This window comes from Sander lucioperca, chromosome 23, assembly GCF_008315115.2.
Source record: "Sander lucioperca isolate FBNREF2018 chromosome 23, SLUC_FBN_1.2, whole genome shotgun sequence".
Lineage (NCBI taxonomy): Eukaryota > Metazoa > Chordata > Actinopteri > Perciformes > Percidae > Sander > Sander lucioperca.
This window is the reverse complement of record NC_050195.1, coordinates 8,054,428-8,078,097: the sequence shown is the minus strand read 5'-3', so window position 1 is coordinate 8,078,097 and position 23,670 is coordinate 8,054,428. Positions and strand designations below refer to the sequence as shown.

Genomic DNA, 23,670 nt, shown 5'->3' with positions numbered 1-23,670 from the left:
TGACTCATAGCAGATCTCCACAAACCAATAGGTGACGTCACACATGCTCTGTCCATTAATATTATACAGTCTATGATTCAACCATAATAGTTTAAAATGTGCAATAACTATACAAAACTTCTAGGACATTGACTACGTTTACATGCACATTATATTCCGTTTTCTGCCCTAATTCCGAAAAAAGACAATATTCCGACTAAGCTGTTTCTAAGATGAAAGTTAATATTCCACTAATATTCCCGTTAACATGAAGTTGTGCAGAATGATTTTTTCAAAGTTTACCAGCGCCGGTGGACTTGTTGGACCGTGTGAACACATCGTCCCTCTTTCATTCCTTCAACCAGCTTCTTGAAAAGATTGGCGTAGCCATGTGTGCACATATCCAAAAACCTGTTGATATCCAAGACTTTGACAATGTTTAAAAGAAGCTATATTTCTCCTTTTTATCGGGTCTGCAGCTCTGCAAACTGTTGGCTGGTTGGTTTGTGTACAGCAACCATAGCAACGCACAGAGCTGACCGTAAGCCGTAAACGGGCAAGAGGCCGCAAACTGCTGTTAGAACCCCGATTGAGACACATATTCCGAATGCGCTGTATACATGTTTCTCTCTAAAACCAGTTTCTGCCTCTAAAACCAGAATAATACCGGAATATCCCACGTCTTTATCGGAAAATGCTATATTCAGAAAAAGGCCTTATTTGGAATATCCAACCAGAATATGCTGTTTACATGACCTGTATCAAATTCGGAATGTTCATATTCGGAGTAATAGTGGAATATTGGTGTGCATGTAAACGTACTCATTGATGGGCTTGTGTGTCTTATTATTCCTCCATATTTTTTTTGCTTAATATTTCAATAAAAAAATCCCATGCGATTTAATCTTATTATTTCAACTCAGTGTGAAGTATCTGTTTGACCCATAAGGGGAGACTTGTGGAGCCCATGTGCTTTATTTAACCAGAGAGCATCAGTAATGACTCTTACTCCATCTTCATCCATCTGCAAACACACACAATCATTCTCATTATTTTCAAGACTCTTAATCTTTTTTTGTTCTTGTCAACACATCGTGTGCCCACGACCCCGGTCTCCTTTGCACACCAAACACGCCACGGTGTCAGCCAATCACAATCCCTCACTGTGCACAGAGGCGCTGTAATTGTCTGTAATCAAACTCAGTGTAATGGAGGTAAAGTGCCCCTGGAACCAGCACTTTTACCCGAATGTGCTGATTAGCTCTGATTTAAGACTTGGTCACTTTAGCAACAGTCTGCAAACAAGTCTGCCTCCGCTCTTATGCAAATCATTGTTTCTGTGCATGTTTGTTTCAATGTGAATGGATTAGAGCCACTTCTATTTTATATAAAATGTGCCCTTTTTAGTTTCACATTTCATTAGAGCTACAACAACTATAGTAATCATTGATAAATTACTAAGTACTTTTTCCAAATGTGAGAATTTGCTGCTTTAGCTTGACTTAGAGTAAATTGATTTTGGACTGTTAAACAGAGGATATGTTTTATGACCTTAAGCTCTAGGATATTATTATTATTATTATTATTATTATTATTTATAGTTTTCTGGTGAATACAGACCAAATGATTCATTGACTAATCAAGAAAATAATCTGTAGTTTAATAAATGAATGATGAAAATAATCATAGTTGCAGCCTGTTTAGGCTTTTTTTTCTTCTAAATGCAAGTGCAAAATGCAAATAACAACACAATGAATTAATGAAATCATAAAACTAAACTGTGAAAAGAAAAACAATTCTGGATAGGATGTTTTCAAAAAGACAAAGAACAAATATTACACTTCTCCAAATACATAGTTGACCACAAAGACCAGTTTTTAAAGCAAATTTGGGGACTACTGCTATTTAGTTTGCATACTTTTAAACCAAAGGGATATTTGACGGCACTTTCTATGCCAACAAACAAATAAAAAGAAGCAAACTCAAAGACCTCATATTGTGTTCATTTTCAGGTTCATAATTGTATTTAGAGGTTATACCAGAATAGGTTTATGTGGTTTAATTTTCAAAAAACACCATATTTTTGTCGTACTGCACATTGCTGCAGCTCCTCTTTTCACCCTGTGTGTTTCAGCTACCGAGTGAGCCATCTCACTTCTGTTCAATCTTTGTTGGGAGTCGCACATGCGCAGTACCTAGGTAAGGACTACTAGCCAGTCAGAAGCAGAGTAGGGCGGGCCCTGACAAGCATGCTAGTGTGATCCAAAACAAACCCGCGAGTCTGATCCTGCAACACAGGCAGAACAACCCGAACCAGCTTTGCTGGAGCAAGACGTATCAGAGTGAAAAGTTATTTAAATGTTAACAAATTAGTCATTCATAACGTTTTAATTCTAAACTGTCTCCTAGACATGGCGATACAACTATCTGAACTCTTCAGGCTTCTGCTCTAACTAGTTTGGTTTGAGGGCGTGCCACATAACGTGTGTTACAAAATGACGCGCGTTTGTCACAGAAGTAAAGGCTGGAATACAATACAGCTGTTTGGAGCAGTTTCTGAACAGTGTTTTTCTATTGGAGATGGTAAGTCCCTTTGGAGTGGACTTTGGGCTTTTTCACTTTGTAAACCTATAACATGCACAACAAATATTTATATAACACAATAAAGGAAAGGGGAAAAGCCAAAAAGCATAATATGAGCACTTTAAAGATTTTTTGACTTGCTACAAATTGAGGTAAACGCACATCTGCATGAGTTATATAAATAAACTCATAAATGTACAGAGACAAGAGCCGATACTGAAAACATAACTTAAAAGCTCCTCCATGTGTCTTACCACATTTATGCCACAGTATTTTGTTACTGACCACTTTGTCTATACTTCCCCTTGCTCAGGCATTGTCTCCCTGATCTCCCTGGCTGTCCTGTCCTACGAGCGTTACTTCACCATGATGAAGCCCACTATAGCCAACAACAGAGACTTCGGCCCAGCGCTGGGAGGGATCTGCTTCTCCTGGCTCTACTCTGTGGCCTGGACTGTACCTCCGCTACTGGGCTGGAGCAGATACGGACCCGAGGGTCCAGGCACCACCTGCTCAGTGGACTGGAAGACCCAGACAGCAAACAATATCTCCTACATCGTCTGCCTGTTCATCTTCTGCCTGGTCCTGCCGTTCGGCGTCATCCTCTACTCCTATGGAATGCTGCTGCACGCCATCAGACAGGTGCGATTATACTGCAAATGTCAATTAGAGAGTTTGTTCCAAAGAATAATAACATTCCTTTGTTAAAAACACAGCATAACTTTAGTTTAGTTTTAAGGCTCCCTAAAAATACATTAGAGCAAAAAACAGGTCATGCAGTTTAAAGATTGGAAAAGTTAAAAGATCAGACTGACTGGCTAAAATCTCCTCTTAAAGAATTAAACGTGTAAGTCAGTTGCTTTCAGGCTTTGACTTTTAATAGAATGCGAACACATAATCATCCTCACAGCTTGACGACTCAACGCTTGTATTAGGAATTTTCGCAAGGTTTCGAAAGGTTTCTGTGCATAACAATTTTTACATTTTTACGGACTTGGTGTGCCAAGCCCTTAATTCAGATGAGTGAAAATCATGGAATGTAGAAACATACAAATGTAATTTCTAATGAATCCGAAATATGCAAGATTGAACTGGACTCAAAGCAGAGGTAAGAGTCAATTCAAGATATTTGAATTCACTCACAATCTGTAATTGATCACCTGCTACCAGTACGTGAGGTTCACTAGGTTTTGCAGAAGAACATGCTGACTGTTTTAGACACATTTAGTTGGAGGCAGCACTTTTTCAGCCATGCTGTGAGCTGAGCCATTGAACTAACTAAATCTAAATCTCAGCAAACGGGTCTGGGAGCCAGTAAAAGCACTTCAAGGTAGATTTGAGGAAATAAAAGTGTATTTATAATAGCTTCAAAAGCCTCAAGCATGTCTGAATGTTCAATCAAGGGCTGCAAAGTGAAGCCACGCAACAGCTGATCTTAACAATCTCCAATCATGTTTGACATCTCAACATAGGTGTCTATTATTAAAGCTGCCAACACCAATTTATTCTTTATATGCATTATGCAAACAACAGGGATGAAGGGTCAAAGTTAAGGAGATTACCATAATACGTTTCAAGACACAGTTTGTGTGTGAGCACACATGCTTGCTTAGAATAAATGTAAGTAAAATTTAGTAAACAATGTGGAAAATGTGATGGATAGATGTCATTTATGTTTGTTTCATATATTAATTTGAGGTAGGTTACAGTCTCCGCATCGCTCCACATAGATTTGATGTTTTTGTTGAACATTTCTGAAGGTTTTTTTTTACGCGGAAATGCACATATTGCATATGCATAACAGTTGGAAGGATGGAAACACACTGATAAAAACTGATAAATTATAAGATCATCCTCTGATAGATTTGGATACGTCAACTCTCTCTCTTTTCAGGACTTTGACTTCAAGCCTATTTTGAAATGGAACCTTGGCTTATCATTTCTTTCCACTACCGTTTACAGAGAGCTAACTAGGCCAATGTCATGGAGTATAGTGTTAGTCCAGGCAGAGCACTTGCAATAGCTGATTGGCATCAGCTGCTTCACCCTCAGTACCTCGTTCATTAGCTGCTTGGCAACCAGATGACGAGCACATCCAGTCACATTCATACAGGTGTACAGCTCGGCCAATATAACCTGACACTTCTCACCATTTACAGTTGTGTTCAAAATAATAGCAGTCCAACGTCACTAAACTCATAAATCAACTTTTTTGGTAGAAGTGATATTTCCACATGGCAAATAATTTACTAGTAAGTGTTGTAGAGTCATAGAAAACCAACAGACCCAACAGTCATGACATGCATGCTGCTCATTCTGTGTAATTGAATCTGTAATTGAAAGGGGCATGTTCAAAATAATAGCAGTGTTGTGTTCCATTAGTGAGGTGATTGATTCTGTGAAGAAACAGGTGTCAGTTATGGCCCATATTTAAGGAAGGAAGGAAGCAAATATTGTGCATGCTGGTTATAGTGCATTTCACACTGAAATACTCAGCAAAATGGGTCATTCCATACATTGCTCTGAGGAACAGTGGACTTTGATTAAAAAGTTGAATTGAGAGGAGAAAACATATAAAGAAGTGCAGAAAATTATAGGCTGCTCAGCCAAAATGATTTCAAATGCCTTGAAATGGCATCCAAAGCCTGAACGACGTGGGAAAAAACGGTCAACTACCATTCGAATGGATCAAAGAATAGCCAAAATAGCAAAACCAATGATCAGCTTCAGGAAAATCAAAGAAGACTTAAAGTTACCTGTGAGTACTGTTACGATCAGAAGAAGGCTATGTGAAGCAAAGCTATCAGCTAGAAGCCCCCGCAAAGTCCCATTGCTGAAAAAAAGACATGTACTGAATAGGTTGAAATTTGCCAAAGGACACATTGACTGGCCAAAGGAGAAATGGGGCAACATTCTGTGGACTGATGAGAGCAAAATTGTTCTTTTTGGGTCTAGGGGCTGCAGACAGTTTGTCCGATGACCCCCATGCACTGAATTCAAGCCACAGTACACTGTGAAGACAGTAAAGCATGGTGGTACAAAAATCATGTTGTGGGGATGTTTCTCATACTGTGGTGTTGGGCCTATTTATCGCATACCAGGGATCATGGATCAGTTCCAATACATCAAAATACTTGAAGAGGTCATGTTGCCTTATGCTGAAGAGGAAATGCCTTTGAAATGGGTCTTTCAACAAGACAATGACCCAAAACACACCAGTAAGCGAGCAAAGTATTGGTTCCAGATGAACAAGATTGATGTTATGGAGTGGCCAGCCCAATCCCCAGACCTCAATCCCATAGAAAAATTGTGGGGTGACATCAAAAATGCTGTTTCTGAGGGAAAACCCAGTAATGCAGAGGAATTGTGGAATGTAGTTCAATCGTCCTGGGCTGGAATACCTGTTCACAGGTGCCAGAAGTTGGTCGACTCCATACAACACAGATGAGAAGCAGTTCTCAGAAATAATGGTTATGCAACTAAATATTAGTACAGTTATTCAAAGTAAAGCAAACCCTTGAGACATTTTTCAGTTTATACAGTAAATGTTTGAGTTTGTAAAGAAAAATGCGATATACTGCTATTTTTTTGAACAGCCTAATATTCCTTTTTCTTCGCTTTCTGTAAAGGAATAACACAAACTTGTGCAAATGCATTGATATTATGGAATTAAAAGCTATTCTAAGGATTTTGAGCATTATTCACTTTTTTAAACACACTGCTATTATTCTGAACACAACTGTAAGTATGGTCATAGTTCAGTCGACTTTTGACCTATGTATCAGAGCAATGCTACATGTTCAAGTCTACTAATGTGATAATGTAGTAAATATAGTGATGATACACATAAGAACCTCTACACTTCCAATCACCAAAGCTGAAAATAGATCAACTCTGATCTGTGAAGTGGCCGTTAAAATGGGAAACGCATGCTTGAATTTTGTCCTTTGTTCGTTTGTTTGTTGTTATCTTCAGGCACCCATTTGCTTCCCAAACCCTCTTTCTTACATGTTAAACTTTCGTTGACTTTAAGTTTATGTATGTGTTTGGTGAGGGGGAATTAGTTTTTTAGGGGTACCAGGACTGCAGTGACCCCAGATGCCAGATGACATCAGAGCATGCCTGCTATTGTTTCTTGTAAGATTATATTCTACAGTTACAGACAAATTATACTAAGTGGGTTTTGGAAGTTGATTATGATATTTTTTAAACTCAATTTGGCCCTCATTTATCAACCTAATGTAGAAACCAGCGCAGATATGAGCACAGAAATCCTTTTACGATGGAAACAATCGTAATTTAATTATCACGCCCCAATATATTCTCGGTTTTGAGGCCTCGCCCCTACAATTTACGACGTGGTGAGACGTAATCCGGCTAAGAAGCGGCACTTTTCAGAGGTGGAGATTGAAACCCTGATATCCCAGGTACATTTGCACTAATGTGTGTACTATTTGGCAGCCTGAAAACTGGTATTAAAGGCTGTAGAAAGAATGCGGAATGGAAAGAGATCACTGATGCAGTGAACAGTGTTGCCGTGGTAAATCGGACTCCAGCTGAAGTTTATTTGATTTATACATCCTTGACATACAGTATATGTTATAGTCCTAGTAATAGCCTATATACAGGCTTATATTGCAATCTCTTAGGCCTACATGGTGTACCTACAGTAGCGGAGTTTATGCAGTGTCTTTTAGTTTTTGTCATGAGTCAAAGCCAGGTTTGGCTGCTGTGACAGGAGAGAGCTGTGAGGGAGAGAGCGTGTCCTCCGCCCCCCGTGCTAGACCACCTCTTACCACCCGACCCTGTCTTCTGACAGCAGAGGGGCTGGAAAAACAAGCCGAAATATGTCGGTCAATGGCAGAAATAAATCGTTCACTTATGGCCATTAACGACACTTTAAAAGAGAAACGAAAACCTGAAGAATAAATAAAACTGTTGTGCATTGTCATGTTTCCTGTATTGAGTATCATTGCCAAATATAACACTATACATTTTTAAAAGAGAGGAATAATATCCTGCCTTCTTGGTATAGCCCCCAGTTGGGGCTGTGCTGGACACTGCTCTCTGGGTATCGGGTCATCTGGCTCCATCAATTGAGCGTCAGCGTCAGTTCTGGCAGGCCAGGTGGTCAAGGCGCTGCTAACCGCTATTGGTCAACAACACGGTCTCATCAGCTGATCTGCATCAGCTAAGTTGCAGCAGCTGATCTGCATTAGCGCATCAGCTGGTCACTCCCCTCGCTGCTAAATGGCTACACTCAACAGGGCGCGCTACTTAAGCTGATTCAGTTGGCTCCTTCTGCTTGCTGCCTTAGCTGCTCCTAAATGCTGCTACTTTAGCTTGTTCCTACTGCTGCTTTAGTTTGCTCCAAATGCTTGCTGCTCGCTTTTTGCTACCCACCTCCTCCCCTGCTCCACCTTGTCGTGTATAACGTGGCATTTGCTTCTATGTCATTGTAGCTGCTCTGTTCATATGGGGGAATAGTTTAGCTCTCCCAGTATTAAACTGTGTGAGCGTCCCCTAATGCTGCTGCTGTCCCCTGACTCTCTGCTTTTTCATGGTGCTCATGAAAGGTCAGGGGACTCCTCTGAACAGAGCCATATCGCCAAATTTAATTCCTAATTTATTCAATAAATTCTTAAAGCTTTCATTGTCTGTGTTGTTATTCTACGTTATGGACTTGACAGAACTACATTTATGGCATCCTGTTTTCATGCGTGATGTTGTGCAGAACCCCACAGGCTAAAACAATGTTGCAGACTTTTTCTGCCGTGTATGGGTCGCCCCCCCCCGCTGATGCAAGACAGAGCCATCTGCCCTTAATCAATCCGATAAAGCACTCCACCTTGGCCCGTGCACGTACGTGTGCACTGTTGTACTGGTACATAGAGGTCTTCTAAAAGAAGAAGATCTGCCATTGCTGATAAGTGATCAACTGATGACTTCTCCTTCTCCTGTTAAACTGATTATATGCTGCACCCCAACTCCACACTGACTCGAAAACTTGCGTACACGAGTTCAGACCAGACGTGAGATTTTATCGCAGCCTACGCTCACTTTCAAATTGATAAATGCCTTGCTTTGCGTAGGAATCGGCGTACGTCCGTCCTATGCCTGTTTTAGGTCGTACGCACGTTTCATAAATGAGGGCCAATATCTTTAAGGAGAAGAATACGTCTCAAATCTATTTCATGAGACAGGTGCGTAGGAGAGGGAGTCAAAAGTTCACATCTTGCAAAATAATGCTGTAACTTTAGATTTTTTGAGGGGCAAAAACATAATGAATTAAATAGCATTTGACCATGGTAGATAAAAGCTGTGAGAAACATAACGATCTTTTGAATTAATAAATAGATAAATCTGAGTGGGTTGCTTGGGCGATTTGTTTTTAGATGCAGTATGTCCACAATCCTGTATATCTTTGTGTTTGTGTATGTAAAAATGTAGATGTTATGTATCTTGTTCTTCTGCAAGTGTGGTGCTTGCATTTGCCTTCATCCTGATGATAATGTATTTCTTTCATGTACTAATGTATTTGGCAGCTATGCATACAGAACTAGGTGTGCCTCTGTGTTTGTGCTTCATATATCTTCTCCTAACTTTGTATGGGATAGTTAAATGTGTTTGTTTGCCATGAACCACTCTGTTCGTCTCTGTGAGCCCTGGGTGTGTGATGTGTTGATGCTGTTTGCACAGGAATTTAATTTGTCACACCGTTTGCTGGTTCATGTGCCATGCCTCTGAGGTTTTGCAATGCCTGTATGCACTGAACTTTTATTTATTTGCTTTTTTGGAGCAGGGCTTCAATTTAATGAATGGTATTATGCTGTTTTATTGCAATATTTTTAAGTTCATTTAAAGGTTTGTGTGACAGTCAGATGGAACAGAGTCCACGTATGAATCATGTTCTAATCCCCTCAATGGAAACATCTGTTGGGAAAGCAAGCGACAGAGCCACACACAAAATATACCATACACAGCATTAGTCACACATTAACAGCAGTAAAAAACATGAATAGATTGGATTGCAGAGTTGTACTGTACAGTATGTACTGGAGTTGATTTAGGACTTTGGATGATGTACCATAAACAATGTTGTTGCAGTAGTCAATCTGAATGTGATGGATCTAAGTTTTGGCAGTGGAGAAAGAGAGTATATGTAAATAGGAAAATAAGATGCTCTTAATTAACCAGCTGTGGTGATATGTGTTTTCTAAGGAACAGAACCGTTGCTTCCTGCATTGTAGAAGACGATTTGCTCTCAGGCTAGATGAAATTCCCTGTCGGTGATCATGCCAAATTAATTTGGTCAATTTCTCCTCACTGCGGATGGGAGGTTCTCAATTCCAGCCTGAATTTGACCTTTAGACTGATAAGATTGGTGCATTTCCTCAATTGGTGCAGTTTTCAGAGTGGCAGATGAATTCACATCTGCTGGAAGTTTCCTTTAAGCGCCTTAAGATTGAGGGAGTTAGACACAGAGAGAGGAAGTGGCTCTTCAGACTTCAGCCTGAATGATGCCTTCTGAATTAATTAAAGTTAAACTGGGAAACTGAGATAAACCGCGCCAGATGCAGTGAGAAGCACAGGTGGCAGGTTGATGGATCCTCGTAGGTGGATTTAACTTGAATACGTTTTGAATCATTTTGAATTGAATAATTTACTGATGATTTATAGATTATAAGTTATTAAGCCATTAATGAAAGAACTTTTGGGTTGACAATTTCTTTGGCTAATAATTATCTTCCTGACCTGCACACTTCCTTTTTCGCTGTATAGCATCTGGACGACAATCCAAAAAAAAGTATAAGTAACGACAAACCCATAGTCTATCTGCAGCTCCCTTCAGCACTATGGAGCCTTTTACCATCTTTCAGTTCACTGTTATGTTTTTTTTACCATCAACTTTACTGTTTTATTTCACTCTCATTGCCTTCATCAGAATTATTTCCAGGAACGGAAGGCAGCTGTTAGAAAAAAAAAAAGCGACCTGCCTTGCCTAAATGGCAGATAAACAAAGTTAGCAACTAGCTGGTGAACACAGTGGAGCATTGAGCTGATAAAAAAGCCAGATATTCCCCTTAGGAAACCAAAACAAAGGTTAAATGATACTGAATATTGGACTTACATTCATCCGGTTGACACAAACACAACTCCAATGAATAGAGAACTGTTTACTAATTTGTTAGCTAGATCAACTTTATAAAGTATAAACTGTTTTTTGTAGGCAGAACTGTTGAGCAAAGTAAAGACATAAATCACAGTCAGTATGCAGTTTCTCACATACTGAGTTGAGAAAGCTGTTTGTGATGTTGTTGTTTGATAAAGCCCAATTTGTACAGAGTTGTCAGCGAGCCTGAAGGCAGACATAACTGATTGTTGAAGCCTCATCTTGCTTGGAGTTGCATGTAGCACAGTCCACAACACACACAGCTGATTTAAATCATTAAATCCCTCATAGGTTATTAATCTATCAGCCAAATTACCAAACCGATAAGTGATTCAACTCGTTAAAAAAACATGTTGCCATAATCTGAAGACAAGAATCACACAGAATGAACTAAAAACAATCATTTTCACAGCTTTGTTATGATGTGATGCTTTTATAATCTAATGCTGTGTGAAGATCTTTAGCAAAATTGTTAATTTACCACAATAAAATACAACTTTATGGGGAGACAGATAAAATTCTCAAGGTGATCAAGATTGGCATCAGGTGGGGAGTGTGTTCAATTTCTGCTGTCTGCATATTGTATATATGCATTAGGGGTGTCAAACTCAACTTCCCTAAGGGCCACACTAGAAAATGAGAATCACATCAAGGGCCAGACATAGAGTTTATTGCTTTTATGTCATGGGAAATGTCAAATATCTTTGACTGAATTATTGCATGTTTCATATAGTCTTTTCACTTACAATTTGGTCGACAAAAATATCGAAGAATATGCCAAAAACGTTTGGAAAAAGTGTAAAAAAAAATGTGAAAAGTGTCAAAAAGTAGTTGGGCCAAAATGTATTGTGAACCTAAATGTATATAGGGGCCGGATAAAAATTAGCAAGGAGCCGGATTTGGCCCGCGGGCCTTGAGTTTGGCACGTGTGCATTAGTGTTTGCATTTGTGCATTGGTGTCTCTTAGCAGCCTTGGTGTAAGGTTACCTGGAGGGAACAGCATGCATGTTTCTCACTTGCAGGGCGCACACACAAGTCCTTCCCAGAGTTTTGCAGAATGTGATGAAATCTCTTACTGTATGCTGAAACCTGAAACAAAGAGACGGATTAAATGAGGCGAGTTTATTCAGGCCTTCACAGTTTCTCCTCTCACTGTGAGCTTTATTTGTTTTTATTTGGCATTCATAAGCAGTTGGTGTTATTAAAAATGTTTTACAGCACTTTAAGCATTTATGCACGTTATGATGCAGTTGTTGCTTCCATCTGCATATTTCTGTCTGAATTATGTGATTTGTTCCTTTTTTTTCCATATCACAGATATTATGCTAATAGCTCACATTTGCAAGAGTATTTACATCTGCATCAGTGCCTGTAAAACTGCAGTAATACTGTTTCCTCTCCTCCATTATAGCTTTCCTACTTTGTATATTGCCTAGTCAAAACAGCAAATGAACCACAGTTTAGACTGTTTCAGAAGTACAAATCCCAAAAATAGATATTTAAATGTTTTGATATGTAGTGTATGTTAGGTGATAGAAGCCCATTGTTAAGAATATGGGAACAATTTTTAAAGTATATATTTTTTAAACTTAACAGTAATTTAAAGTACAATTTGTAGCTTAAGTGCTGATCATCAAAACCACCATGCAACAATACATTTTAGGTGGCGATATTAAGCAACAATTAGAAATATAAAAGTCAATGTGAGACATTTTCTGCAACTTTGTGTCTTTATCTGATGCACAAACTTTGCGGGGAGAAAATTAGTACTCTTGCATAAGCAAACATGTTTCCATGATATTTGGTGACTGTTTGAGCAGCGAGTAGCTACTTCTCTCAGAGGAGAGCTGGCATCAGTGATGCTGGATATGTCTCTTCTGGTATTGCTGAGTTTGCCACTGATGCATGAGTCCAAATGATTAACTTATACACAACTGCATGAACCCCGAATCATGGTCTGAATCTTAATTTAAATTTTGAAATTATATTTCCCTATTTTATGAATATTTAGGAGTTTTTGTATGCAATATTTATCTTGGCAGGAGAGGATGTAAATGTTGTGGGTTTAAATGTCACTTGAACATTTGCAGCTCCTGGAAATGAAAAATGTAATGGATTCAGTTGTGTTGTTGTGGTGGGGGTTCTCTCTGTCGATGTATTGATTGTGTGTGTCTCTGCTCTAACTCGGATGTTTGATTATGACAAGCATCTGTTTCTAGCAGAAGAAGACATTGGCACCTTATCTCTCTCTGGGTGTCTGTGGCATTTATGTGCAAATTAGTATTTTCAGCAGTGTGAGACCTAATGAGAACTATTTCTTAGACCATTTCATAATCCTGGCTGGACTAGTTAGAGTAGAGAACATGATAACAAGAGAAAACAGCAGGGGGCAGGTTCATGCTTCAAGGCTCTTTTTGGGAGTGTTAATTTACTGCAGTACCTAAAGCCAGCGTGATTAAAGAACCAGGTAATGGATTCAAGACCCTCTGCACCACGCAGCAGGGAGATTTCTGCCATTGACATTATTGATAAGCCTTCACAACGATGTTTAAAAGTTGTAGTGGCGGCTGTTTGTTGTATATACGACATAGAAGTCGGGAAAATCGCTTTGCACATCCACCCTTCTTTAGATGATACACACACTCCTTGAATCAGTAGGAGTTACACTTTAAATAGATGGTGGGTGTAAAAGACAGCCCAAAATATGACAAAACTCCCACATAAATGTGCAGATGAGAATGGGAAGATCATTTACTTTCTTGTAAAAAGTTAGGAGTTTTCTTTTTGGCTCCCTTACAGTGGGAGTATCTGGAGCTGGCTTCTAGTGGATGCTAGAGGAGCTGCACTCTCAGGCAGTTTAACATTGGCATTTTACTGCAACAAATAGACATTGAAAATGCATTAGCCGATTAGCAGAATAAAGACCTAAAGCCACTGTGGGGAAAAAAATTTGAGATTTTGTGAGTAAAGTCACAATGTTGTACATTTCCTAATTTTTGGTTTGGGTCCTATGGGAACAAAATGTAACCTTGTTTTATTAGGAAGAGTAATCCAAATTTAAGAATCAAGTCATAAAAAGTTTAGGTTTTAAGAACAACCTAATCCTCTAAATGGGTGAGGGCAGTCTGTGAATTTATTGTATGTCAAAATCTCCTTTTTAATTGTACCCCAAGAGTTGCCCTGCATCATATGCAACTGTTGCATGTGCTGTATTTTCTGCTGGCGACAGCTGGGGAAATTGTTTGTTCAGAGTCCATCCATCCATCTTCGTCCGCTTATCCGGTGTCGGGTTGCGGGGGTAGCAGCTCCAGCAGGGGACCCCAAACTTCCCTTTCCCGAGCCACATTAACCAGCTCCGACTGGGGGATCCCGAGGCGTTCCCAGGCCAGGTTGGAGATATAATCCCTCCATCTAGTCCTGGGTCTTCCCCGAGGCCTCCTCCCAGCTGGACGTGCCTGGAACACCTCCCTAGGGAGGCGCCCAGGGGGCATCCTTACCAGATGCCCAAACCACCTCAACTGGCTCCTTTCGACGAGAAGGAGCAGCGGCTCTACTCCGAGCTCCTCACGGATGACTGAGCTTCTCACCCTATCTCTAAGGGAGACGCCTGCCACTCTCCTGAGGAAACCCATTTCGGCCGCTTGTACCCTGGATCTCGTTCTTTCGGTCATGACCCAGCCTTGATGACCATAGGTGAGGGTAGGAACGAAAACTGACTGGTAGATTGAGAGCTTTGCCTTCTGGCTCAGCTCTCTTTTCGTCACAACAGTGCCTAAATTGACTGTAATACCACACCCACTGCGCCGATTCTCCGACCAATCTCCCACTCCATTGTCCCCTCACTCGCGAACAAGACCCCAACTAAGGACTCATTCCCTACCTGGAGTAGGCACTCCCATCGGTTTCCTGCTGAGAACCATGGCCTCAGATTTAGAGGTGCTGATCCTCATCCCAGCCGCTTCACACTCGGCTGCGAACCGATCCAGTGAGTGCTGAAGGTCACAGGCCGATGATGCCATCAGGACCACATCATCTGCAAAAAGCAGCGATGAGATCCCCAGCCCACCGAACTCCAACCCCTCTCCACCCCGACTACGCCTCAATATCCTGTCCATAAATATTACAAACAGGATTGGTGACAAAGCGCAGCCCTGGCGGAGGCCAACTCTCACATGAAACGAGTCCGACTTACTGCCGAGAACCCGGACACAGCTCTCGCTTTGGTCGTACAGAGATTGGATGGCCCTGAGAAGGGACCCCCTCACCCCATACTCCCGCAGCATCTCCCAAGTATCAAGATACAAGTAGAATTGTCTTTGGAGTTTTCCGCCTAAATTAATTAGAATTCAAGCTGCTGAAACTGAACCAATAAAGTTTTTTTTTTTTTTTCTCTCGCAGGTCCGCAGTGAGAGCTCAGTGGTGACCCGCCGCAGAGACCAGCGGGTGCTGGTGATGGTGATCACCATGGTGGTGTGCTACCTGGTCTGCTGGCTGCCCTACGGAGTAGCAGCTCTGCTCGCAACCTTCGGCCCTCGTGGCCTTTTGACCCCAGAGGCGAGCATCACGCCGTCACTGCTGGCCAAGTTCTCCACTGTCATCAACCCTGTTATCTATATATTCATGAACAAACAGGTGAGGCATCGCTCTTCTTCTGGGTTCATTCATCTTACTGCCGGTAATGTTTCTTTTGCTATGAGGTGGTTCAGATTTATGCATCGCCAATGATCGGCCCAAGTTCGCTTCAGTCAGAGTGTGTTGTTTAATGATCAAAATCAATCGCATTCCGAGCCACTCAAATGTTTTTGACACATTTTTTGCAAGTAAAATTGGGACTGTTGACATAACATGCATGTAAGTGGGAGAAATTATTCAAACACTGGCCAAACACGATGACTAAACACAGACTGATCTCATGAAATGGCTATGACACGCCAATTCGTATGCCATTATTGGCATGTTATCAAGACGCATACTTGCTTTTTAGCGTGTATATCAACGCTGTCTGGCCTCCATTGACTTACATTACCTTGCGATTGCGTGTGAATTGACGCCATAACGAGTAGTATGAAAGGGCGAATCGCCGTGTAGGGAGGGTGGCCGGGGTGGTGGATGGGTAAAACACAGGACTTTCACCCGGGAGACCAGGGCTCGTGTCTGGTGTGTGGCGTTTCCGAAACTCAACCGTGGCTTTCTTCTATTTGTAAAGCCAACCCCGTTGTTCTTTTCCTAAAGCCAACCCCGTTCTTGTTTTCCTAAACCCAACCTATTTTTCTTTTCCTAAACTCAACCGTAGCTTTCTTCTTGCGATAACACGTTGTTCTCGCGATAACACGCCAAGTATGCTGCATACAGCGTAGATATACATGTGGATAGCTCAATTAATTAAAGCTCGGTTAATGTAGTTGCTAGATCCGCATTAGGGCTGGGCGATATGGAGAAAATCATATATCACAATATTTTTGACCAAATACCTTGATATCGATACCACAACGATATTGTAGTGTTGACTGTTGGTGCTTTCACAAAATATTTACACAATGAGAGTTTTGATAAATAATCATCAGTAATGTGGATATAATGACTAAGTGGGTAAAGGCAAATAGAACAGTTACAACAGTCTGGTAAATTCAGAAAATGACATCACTTTACTGTAATGCAGCCTTTAAAACCAGGAAAAGACAACACTTACACTGACATTCAAGCACAGGAAAAAAAGAGGAAGAGGAAGTAATCTGGTTTATGCCACCAGCCGTCCTAATTGACAGCAGAGCAAACTTCAAGGTGCTTTGTGCAGCCTTTCATCTTCAATAAAAGCATTACCACAGTCATTAGTAGATTAGTTTACTGCAAACAAATATGAGCATCACGGAGCGGACAGCTCATGCGTGACTACACACTGCTTTGGACATTTTGACAAGCTTATCCATGTGTAAATAATAATAAACAAAACAATTAAACATTGCACTCAAAATCATAATTGAATGAGGCAAAGTGTACATTGATGAAAGATGGTGGTTAGAGATGAAGGGAAGAAAAAAGAGAAGAAAGTAATGAAAGGAACATCAAGAATGAAAGTTAAGAGAATGGGGAAGAAAAAAGTGAGGAGCAAAGGAATGAAGAGATTAAAGTAGAAGGAACAAAATGAAAATGTGAGGATAGAAGGATTAAAGAAGACAATGTGCAGTTAGTTCAATGTGCAGTTAGTTATGGTGCTAGGAGAAGGGATGGTGAAGGCAAAAGAAAAATGAAAAGAAAAGTGAAAGTAAGAGGAGGGATGATGGGAAGAAAGAAAGATGGAGGAAGGAAAGAAAGAAAAGGAAGGAAGGAGGAAGAAAACAGAGATAAAGGAGAGTAAAGAGGAAATAAATAAAAAGAGGAAAAGAAAAAGGAAGAAAAAAGGGGTAGAAAGGAAGAGAGAAATAAAGTAATAAATAAAGTAAGGATGAAGCAGTGGTTAATGTCAAAGACAGTAGCGAGAAACAGAAGGAAAAAGGAAAAGAAGGGATGGACTATAGGAAAAGGAGGATAAAGAACAGAAACTAGAATTAAATAATTAAATTAAATTAAAAGACAGGGAAAGGGAAAGGTGACAGACGGGACAGGAATTGGAAGAACGTTCTTTTTAATCTCCAAAAGGTAATGCAGCTTTGATTTTGATTAGCATGTTATGTTACTTTGTGGGAGCGGTGACCTTTCCTTCTTCTCACTCTCTTTTATCCGTCTCTTTTTTTATCTGCTTCCACCTCAGTCTGTCTCCTGTTGGACTGCCTGTCTCTGTCACTGTAGAGCTTAGGAGACATTTAACTTTCTTTGATGACTGACTTGTCACGACGGTCTGCTGTGTCTGCTTGTGAAGATTTTCATTTTTGCATCTGTGTGTGTGTGTGTGTGTGTGTGTGTGTGTGTGTGTGTGTGTGTGTGTGAGAGATGATTGAGCTACTAACTGAACTTTCAGGACCACAGAAAAAAAAAACGCACAGGAGGTTGCACTGTGTGGCACTTTCAGTCTTCAGTTCCTCCCAGCCCATAACTATGGCAGCAGTGTGTTGAGGCGAGTTGAAGACTTCAAGCGCTGCGCAGATTCATGCCCCGGACCTGAGCTCTCATCAAGGGAATTACACCTTTACTGTCGTTAGCCCTTTCTTTCTCAAGGTGCCGTTGTTGTTATTGTCTTTGCCTGAATGTATTTTTTATTTCATATTGGTCATGTTAACTTTTTTTCATTTTTTTGCAGTGATTGAAACTAACTAATTACATTTACTCAAGTACTATTTCAATTACTTTATACTTCTTCTCCACTATATTTCAGAGGGAAAATTGTAAATTCATACTCCGCTACATTCAGTAGTCCATTTGTTAATTTCTAACAAGGGGGAATAATCTACGGGTCTTTTGGTTCGGAAAAAGTCGCAATTACAAATCTGTCTGCTACTTCAGGACCATGGACAGCGCCGTGGATTTATCAATTAGGCTGCTGGTATTTTTATATTTCAGAGCCATGGTCAGGGCCATAGACTAACTTGTACAACCTCGGTCAGATAAAGGATCAAAGAGTCAGGCAGACTAGACTAACATATTAAACTAACCAACCCCTCTGCCCCTGCACTCTCTCTGCTACTGTACTAGGGGGTGGAGAGGTTGGATGGCAGGTAATTAAGGGGCGTCTATTTTCAGAATCAGAATATTTTGGTCATTTTGCTAACAAAAAGGATGGCATCTCCCATTATATCGCCTACTGACTACATTTATCTGGCGGCTGGAGTACTTTTACAGATTCAGATTTTACAAACAAAACGTGATCAATTTATAAAATATGATAATGTGCTATAGATTAAACTATTCAACAGGATATACATTTACATCCCCACGTGGACCCGTGCGCTGACGTGCACTAACGTGTGCAAGTGGCACGGTAACTGGCCAATGAAACATGATCATTATATCGATTCATGCAGGCTCTAAATCAAACACAACTAAGCCACACAGCCAACGGACGAGACGCAGCGCTCCACAAAATAAACAAAATATTGCATACTTACAATATATTATTGCACAACATGATATCGCGATAACGATATTGAGTCATTATATCATGCACCCCCAGTTAAAGCACCAGTAATAATATTCCAATATCAATGATATATATATATATATATATATATATATATATATATATATATAAAATATATAATAGAATTCTCTGAAAGGGACCAATCTGCCCAAGAAGAACTTTTACGGTAATACTTTTAAAACATTTTGCTGTTGTACTTTTGTTCTTTTGACATAAGTAAACGTTCTGAATTCTTCTTCCACCACTGACAAATCCACAGTCCCTGCCCCACCACTGCAAATACCTTGTAAGATACCTGTAAAAGACAGGTCCATAATTTGAATATTTTTACATTCATGAATGTAACTTTTCTTTTTTTTTTCTTTTTTTTTTTTTTTTTTATTTAATGCTTTAAAACATGTGTTTATCCCTGGATTCTCACCGTGATGGTGAGATGGTCTTTTTTGGCTTGTTACCCCTTAAAAATAAAGAAGTCTACTTGTCACCCCTCATCCCTGGTTGCAACTGGTTAAACTATAAGTGATCTTTATTTTTATTTTTTAGAGGCCTTAAGAGGTAAATTGTCTAGTAATTCACTAGAAAAATAGTGGAAATTAGAGTAAAGTCTAAAACAATAAATACAAGTTTGTATCAGAAACATGTTTATTTTGTGGTTTTTCTCCTGTTAATTTAATGGAATTGTATTTATTAATGAATTTATCTCTTCATTTTTCTTTGCCTGAAAAAGCTAACATTGCATTGAATCTAAAACATATTGGTTTCAGCATTTGAAAATGCAAATATGTACAACTTCATATCATAAAATGTACAGCCCTGGATACATGGCATTTCATTGCTGCTTCCCACTTTAGACGGCACTTGTTTGTTCCGATACATCTTTTGGTGTTTATTCCAGACACTATTGTGATAGAGAAGGTGTTGACATGCAACAAGAGTGCTTTTTTCTGACTAGAAACGGGGAACGTTGTAATTATAAACCTATATCCATACCATTTTATTCTTAGTTGTTTAGGATTTCGAAGGTGTGTAACAATGAGTGACAGCATGACATGAAAGCTTTTGTCTACAGTAAAAGAAGAAGCAGCAAGTGTATTCAAAGGTGTATTTACATGTTTCCTTTATTACATCCTGTCTTTTCAGATTTGCCAACATTTCTTCAGCCAAACCAAAAGCTTTTCTTTTGCGACATTTTCTCTATTTGAGTGTTTGCTTCCTGCCAGATTAAAACATGTACACAAGCATTTGACAAATGTAACATATATCACCAAGCTGTTTTTTTGGTCTTTGAAGAGAGTTTACTGCAGATACACAAGCATATATTATTGCAAAGACACACACAGGTTTGGAGTGGCAGGTGAGGATTTGGTCACTCCTAAGCCTTAAGAACACAATCTGTGCCTGTAGAGAAAAAGAAAAAATCCAAGGCACTCTTCTTCAAAATGACTTGAAAGGCCTTTATTTTACTGGCTATTTCATGATAGAAAATTTAAGACATTGAGAGAAGCAACCCACGCATAGCGGCACTGACAGCCTTCTTCAGGGTGTTTATCACCCTAAATTAAAGGCTTTTTAAGTAATTTTGAAGAAGAGTGCCTTGGATTTTTTCTTTTTCTCTACATTCAATTGAATTCCCGACCCCAAAGAGCACCTTCAAGCATTTGATTGAACTTCCTGAGCACCCTGGACTTTTTTGTCTTTCCACAATCTGTGCCTGGTTTTACCTGTAATGCCTCATGATGTCAGCTTGTCATCCTTTTACTCCATTTTTTGTTTATCTTCTTTATTCACCTCAAGCATCTCTTTCTCTTTCTCCTTCACACTTCCCACTCCCTCTTTCTTTATCCTGGGGTTTTGATTTTTTTTTTTTCTTCCCCCAAGCACAGCTCTCTAGTAGATTAATACACTGGAATTTGAGACACTAGAAGATCTAAAATGGAGTCCCAATTTTGAAAGCTGCATAATTTCCTCGGGGTAATACAAATTAATTGGCTCATTTATGATGAATTGTCAGCCAACTGCTGAAGTATCTTAGAAGCACCACAAACTGCTCTCAATCCCTGGGTGGAAACATGCTGGGAGGAAACTACTCACTCAGATGATGTCATGGGATGTACTGAGGTGTCATGTGTTATGCAGCACGCCCTTTGATCTGCGGCGCCCTGGAGAAATGTAGTAGACTTAAAGTATACGTATGGAACCAGAGAGTATACTAAGTACACTATGTTTATCCAGGGGAGCACGCTGCCTGCTCAACTCCCAACACGGAGCAGAGAAGAAGGATATCAGTTAAACTCTACGCGAACATGTCATACATATCTACAATTACTTCAACTACTACTGTGAATCACTACTAACACTAGTTTTTTACTTCTACCACTGTTACTTTCACTGTTCTTCCACTGTTACTAGTTCTACTGCTACTACTATGACCACTACTAATACTTTACTTCAAGTACCTTTTCTGTCACTGCTACCACAAAGTCTGTTATAACTTCATCTACTTGTACTAGTTACTAGTTGTAGTGTCTACTCACCTGTGAATTTGTTTTGCCACTAGTACTACAACTGTTACTCTGGCTATCCAACTACTACTTTGTGTACTGCTTCTATATATCTCTGTACTACTACTACATACACAGTTACTAGTATCACACAACTAATACCATTACGTGAACTTCTACTGTTACCAATATGTTTTCATTGCAGTTACCTCTACTACTACTTTTACAAATACTGTGACTGGATGACTACCAGTCACAGTATTTGTGACTGGATGTGACTGGATGACTACGGCTGCTAGTAGGCCTACTATTTTTAAGATAAGACAGATTGTATTGTCCTCAAGGAAATTTGTCTTCGAAACATACACATACAGTATCTGCTGTTTAGGAAACATAACACAACATAGTGCATACATACATACAGTACACAGACACAGAATTTTACATTACATTACATGTCATTTAGCTGACGCTTTTATCCAAAGCGACTTACAATTGCTATATATGTCAGAGGTCGCATGCCACTGGAGTTACTATGGGTTAAGTGTCTTGCTCAGGGACACATTGGTTGATGTATCGCAGTGGGAATCGAACCCAGGTCTCCCACGCCAAAGGAATGTGTCATATCCGCTGCGCCGCCACCACCACCCACCACTGGGTGTGTTACCACTCCCCATGGACACACTCATTTTATAGTACATGCACAGCCAGACTGGCACCAGCCAACAAAGTGGCACACTGCCCGTTGTACAACACGTCATAATAGTCATAACAGTGTACATAATATGTGCAGTAAGAATTAGCAGCCTCATCATCATATCAAGCACTGCTACTTGATTAATGTTACTAAAGGAGAGATTAGCACAATTTGAAGCAGTTATTATTGATTCATCTAAAAAAAAAGAAATATTCATTGAATTATTTGAGTGAAATATGTTTAAAAGTTTTTTCATCAACCAATAAACATTTTAGCAGAAGGATATTTACACTACAGCTTTGCTCCACCACCAACACCACCACCAGTGTCAGGGCCCCATGTTTGACTGCTGATGGAGAGCTCCGATTGGCTGCTATTCATAGGATTTTACCTCTTTAAATTGATCTAATTTACAGGTTCAACCAAAGTCTCTTTATTTAAAAAAGCATGTTCACTAATGGTGTCTTCCCTGGTTGAACTACGTTCACAACCATGTGTCCTATCTGTCCCATTATCATTATTATTACTACTGTGTACAACTGCTTTTATTTCTGAACTTTTAATAATGATATCAATCTTGAATGTGTTTGTGTGTAGTTCTACAGGTGTTTCAGGGCGTTCCTTAACTGCTCCGCCACTGAGCGACCCTCCACCTCAAAGACATTTTCACGGCCGACCAAGACACTTCGCACCATCCGTCAGAAGAAGGATGTGTCCGATCCCGCCCCTTCTTCCGCCCAGCCCACGCCCAACTCCAATCAAGAGTCCCTGCAGAGAGCCAATCAAGTGGCTCCGTCTCCATCGAATCGACACTCTGCTGCTTCACACATCCCTACTGCTTACACACCCAAACCCAAACTGATTCTGGTGGCTCACTACAGGGAATAAAAACAGAGAAACAACAACAGGAGCTGAAGGTTTACAGAAAAAAAAAGTATAAGGGAGCAGGGCACAGGTCTCCAATTAACAACCAAATCCTCTTAATAGTGAAAAAAGTTGCAGTGGGAGTCTTAAATACAAACTGGGACATTTTTAATCCCAGAACAGATTATTATTGCTCTGTGAAGTCGGCAAACAGGGATACACACAAAATTCCAGTCTCATCCTGTTTACCACAGGCATTGCATACACAGCAGTATTATAGGGCTAATCATAGTGCTTCATGTTACGATTACACATGAAAAAAAAGCCACATACATCTTTGTTAACTAAATAGTGTTCTTTCTTTTCAGGAACAATTTGAAGAAGCACAGCGTTCTTTGGCAGAGATTTCATAAATTGTTTGGTGTTTTTTTGTAAACATGAGATATTTCGTTGGCTCAAGTGTGTAGCTAGGGCTGCACGATTATGGCCAAAATGATAATCACGATTATTTTGATATATCGTGAATATATTGATCACGATTAATTACACGATTTGTTGATTTTAACCAAAACAAATTTTATTGTCACATTGGCTAATTATAACTGCTTTCACATCCATATTGTGCTACATTCCTCCTTTGTTGAAGGATACTATGAAGGAGTACGCCATTTCAGCTGTTGTGCGACCGCTTTCCAAACATGCGCGTTTGCCGTGAAAAGATACAGGCAACGCAATTTTCTGTTCACGTTAACGGCGCATGTTAAAATCCGGTGCCAATAGGGCACCGGTATCTACCAGACGA

At 39.9% G+C, this 23,670-nt stretch overlaps 1 protein-coding gene across 1 annotated transcript in view; it reads left to right on the top strand.

Moving 5' to 3' along the window:
• tmtopsb (teleost multiple tissue opsin b) overlaps positions 1–23,347 on the top strand; it is a 29,742-nt gene extending 6,395 nt beyond the window's left edge. The window contains exons 2-4 of the mRNA XM_031297687.2: positions 2,876–3,204; positions 15,134–15,367; positions 22,602–23,347. Of these exons, the coding sequence (XP_031153547.1) occupies positions 2,876–3,204; positions 15,134–15,367; positions 22,602–22,892 (854 nt within the window). The 3' untranslated portion in view covers positions 22,893–23,347. The remainder of the gene's footprint in view (positions 1–2,875; positions 3,205–15,133; positions 15,368–22,601) is intronic.
• The last annotated feature ends 323 nt before the right edge of the window (positions 23,348–23,670 follow it).